General features: G+C 32.5%; 1 protein-coding gene across 3 annotated transcripts in view; it reads left to right on the plus strand.

Moving 5' to 3' along the window:
- The window catches only part of LOC106460426 (nose resistant to fluoxetine protein 6-like), a 37,362-nt gene that overhangs the window by 2,518 nt on the left and 30,415 nt on the right, over nt 1-4,429 (plus strand). For all 3 annotated transcript variants that reach the window (XM_022387147.1, XM_022387148.1, XM_022387149.1), the window contains one exon: nt 2,336-2,565. In XM_022387147.1, coding sequence (XP_022242855.1) covers nt 2,336-2,565 — 230 coding nt within the window. The remainder of the gene's footprint in view (nt 1-2,335; nt 2,566-4,429) is intronic.

Here is a 4,429-nt window from a genome sequence, read left to right on the forward strand (position 1 = left end):
GAACTATAAGATATTGAATAGAACTATAAGATATTGAATAGAACTATAAGATATTGAATAGAACTATAAGATATTGAATAGAACTATAAGATATTGACATAGAACTATAAGATATTGCATAGAACTATAAGATATTAATTAGAACTATAAGATATTAAATACAACTAAAGGGAACTATAAGATAATATATATATATATATATATGTACAGCTAACTCCTCCTATTCTTCAGGAGCTAACAGGACCACACTTGGTAGGCGGATTTGGTGTGCTTGAGGAGGTATACTTATCTGCATGACGTATCCCCTACCAAAGAAATATCAAGGGGACCTAAAACGTCCCCGGAAGAACACCTGAGCATGATGGGGGTCTATAAGGTTGTTATGATTTGTCTTTAGCCCAGGTGTGTATTTCGAAACTGTAACACTTTATCACACCCTGAAAATGACTGATTCACCTTTGTCTGATTCAGTGATATCTACCACACCCTGAAAGTGGCTGATTCAGCTTTGTCTGATTCAGGGATATATATATATACCACACCTTGAAAGTGGCTGATTCAGTGAGATTACAGTTTGCTGCACATGAACCCATATATACATACATCGATAAATATTTATGGGAGTGGAAACAATAGTTCAGTCTCATACATTACATAGTTTTCAAATTTATAATGGTAGCTAGCAGTTACAGTTGTGACATCAAGGGCGATATCTTAAGAAGTATAACATTTTGAATCAATATGGTATTCGAATCTAGCGCCTCTGGTGACCAACGTAAAAAACCGGTCACATCTTTATTCTTAATGTTTAAAATCCAATATAATGAATTATGTTAAAATTTACTTTAAAAGAAATTTTACTTCTAAGAAATTAAAAACAATCAAACAATCAAATCTTGAACGAAACGACGGCAGCAACAACGAAAATGTGACACGTGTGCAGTAACAAACATTTATTTCTTGAACGTTTCGGAATATCCATATTCCATCTTTAGCAAGCTATATTGAACTGGATAAATTATTAGGTACAAAAATTTATAAATTTAAACATTTTATAAAAAATTGATAAAAATACAGAATAAAAGGAAGAAGTAAATTAAAAGACAAACAAATAAAGAAGAAAGAAGTAAATTAAAAGACAAACAAATAGACAAGAAAGAAGTAAATTAAAAGAAAAACAAATAGACAAGAAAGAAGTAAATTAAAAGACAAACAAATAGACAAGAAAGAAGTAAATTAAAAGACAAACAAATAGACAATAAAGAAGTAAATTAAAAGACAAATAAAGAAGAAAGAAGTAAATTAAAAGACAAACAAATAGACAAGAAAGAAGTAGATTAAAAGACAAACAAATAGACAAGAAAAAGTAAATTAAAAGACAAACAAATAGACAAGAAAGAAGTAAGATTAAAAGACAAACAAATAGACAAGAAAAAGTAAATTAAAAGACAAACAAATAAAGAAGAAAGAAGTAAATTAAAAGACAAACAAATAAAGAAGAAAGAAGTAAATTAAAGGACAAACAAATAAAGAAGAAAGAAGTAAATTAAAAGACAAACAAATAAAGAAGAAAGAAGTAAATTAAAAGACAAACAGATAAAGAAGAAAGAAGTAAATTAAAAGACAAACAGATAAAGAAGAAAGAAGTAAATTAAAAGACAAACAAATAAAGAAGAAAGAAGTAAATTAAAAGACAAACACATAAAGAAGAAATAATAGCACAATTCCAACAATATTCTACAATTATGCAAGTATTCATAACAGATTTAATTGTAATGAAATTGTGTTATTATTTAAAGTTGGGAGTTCATTTATAATAGATAAACAATCAAATATATTATAAACTTTGTACTTATTTCAGTGATAGTCAATCTTTCCGTTCTTATGACGGAAACAAAAAACTGAGACGAAACAGTCTGTTGATACGAAACGTTGTAAATTGAACTCATTCCGAGAACTATTTGTTTGTTAGAAAACATAAAATTATAATTATCTAATGGAAAAGCTGGATTTACTTCTTAACGTTGTTTTAAGTAAGTACGATTTGCGTGAATTATTATTATTTTTTTTGTTTGTTTTAAGAGTATCTTGTTATGAACGTTTTGATCAATTGAAATTACATTACTGTTACAACATTTCAAGTTATCTTTTGATATTATTTGTCGCTGGCTTTGAAACACTATTATTTGTAATATATATTGAAATTAATACTCAAAACCAAGAAACCTATACCTAGGTCTTGATTTATTTAAAATTCAATTAACGCTCAAGAAGCTTGACAAATTTGAATTTATTGTGTCTTAAGGATTTTAACGAATGAAGATTTGATTTGCAGTGGTTGATGCCGCAGGAAAACCACCAGGAGGCATTTTGACTGGAACACTCACGGGCTTCGGTTCCTACGACGAATGTGTGAACATTGTTGCAAGTCAAAATCAAAAGGAATTATTTAGAGGGAGCTACTGTACAGTTGATTTTCGACCACCTTTACCTCCCAAACCAAGATTTTATAGTATTAATGACAAACTAAAAGGCCTAGAAGAGTTCCAGAAAGAAGACGATTCGGTAATGTGAATTAATAAATGTAAACGTGAATATTATGCTGTTTCACTGAGTTGGACATAAAATAAAAACAAACAGAGTTCAAGTAATCATTATCGTATGCAGGGAAAGATATAACAATGTTAAGCCTAAAGTTCCAGTAATTTCGATGTTCAACTTAACTAATGTTAAGCCTAAAGTTCCAGTAATTTCGATGTTCAACTTAACTAATGTTAAGCCTAAAGTTCCAGTAATTTCGACGATCAACTTAACTAATGTTAAGCCTAAAGTTCCAGTAATTTCGATGTTCAACTTAACTAATGTTAAGCCTAAAGTTCCAGTAATTTCGATGATCAACTTAAATGCGGAGTTTCACATACTATGTGATTATCCACCTACTCATCCATCACCTCTTTCTCTTTTTACCTATCGATATATTTCTTTCTTTTGTGAAGTTTAAAAAAAACATAACTCGGCGACCCTAGCTGGCTCAGCGGCAAGTCTGAAGGCTCATGGCCTGGTGGGTATGGTGCTAGAACTCGCAACTGGGAGGTCGCGGGTTCGAATCCCCGTCTCTTAACATACTCGCCCTTTTAGACGTGAGGGCGTTATAATGTGATGGTCAATCCATCTATTCGTTGGTAAAAATTGTAGCCCAAGAGTTGGCGGTGGGTGGTGTTGGCTAACTGCCTTCCCTGTAGTCTATCACTGCTAAAGTAGGGACGACTAGCTCTCGTGTGGCTTTGTGCGAAATTCGAAACCAAACACAACTGAAGGCTTATAATGCAAGAATCAGGTTTCGATAACCGTAGTAGAGACAGCATAGATAGCCCATTATGTAGCTTTTTGCTTAACAACAAACAAACACTTGTTCTGAACACTTACAGAAAAATATGACATTGTTTAAACTAAATTAGCGAGTCAAAGCAACGTTTCGAACACATTCAACCTTATCCAGGCTTCACTGTAATTACCAAGCCGTAGAGTTTATATTAGAATACAGGATCAGTGCTAGATGCGTGTAGAATGTGTAAAACCATAGCAGCAACATGAGAGTCCAATAATGAAAACTATCGCTGGAAAAAATGCATTTACAAATAACAGAGTGTCTCCCACCAGCTCAGTGGTAAGTACACAGGCTTATAACGCTAAAAACCGGATTTCGTTACCAGTGGTGGGCACAGAAGAGATAACAACAATCAAACAAAAGAAAGGGAGGAATGGAACACGTGATATAAGAACGTGTAGAACATGTAAGTGATATAAAAATTTAAATAAATAAAGTCTATTTACTTAAGTTAGAATTTTTAATTCATTCCGAAAGGTCCCCCGAATACCGAGTTTGAAATTAAATTTAGTTCTATATTTTCTCTCGTAACCTTGTCACCAGAAGTCGCTAGTAACTAGGACTCTTATTGTCGTGATGTAATGATCTTGCCAAGGTGTTCTTCTAAAGCTGTTACCTAGTTTCTCGGAAGTTTCACCAACTTATATACATATACCACATTCAGGTGCACATGTAAACTGTCTTTTAAAGCTGGCGAATTTGGACCATATATGAGAATACACGTGTGAATGCGGTCACGAGCGTTGGTTGATGTCACTAACTTTTTAATAATCCTTATTTAACTTTCTGTTCTGTAGAATATCTTTTAGGTTACGACAGAGAAGTAGGGGTTGCAAAAACGTTTTACTCTGGTGGCTTTACTTCTTAAATACCATCTTTATGTGTTACTGACTATTGGATAGCTCTGGTGGCTTTACTTCTTAAATACCATCTTTATGTGTTACTGACTATTGGATAGCTCTGGTGGCTTTACTTCTTAAATACCATCTTTATGTGTTACTGACTGCTGGATAGCTCTGGTGGCTTTACTTCTTAAATACC

The sequence above is a fragment of the Limulus polyphemus genome, unplaced genomic scaffold (assembly GCF_000517525.1).
Source record: "Limulus polyphemus unplaced genomic scaffold, Limulus_polyphemus-2.1.2 Scaffold768, whole genome shotgun sequence".
Classification (NCBI taxonomy): Eukaryota; Metazoa; Arthropoda; class Merostomata; order Xiphosura; family Limulidae; genus Limulus; species Limulus polyphemus.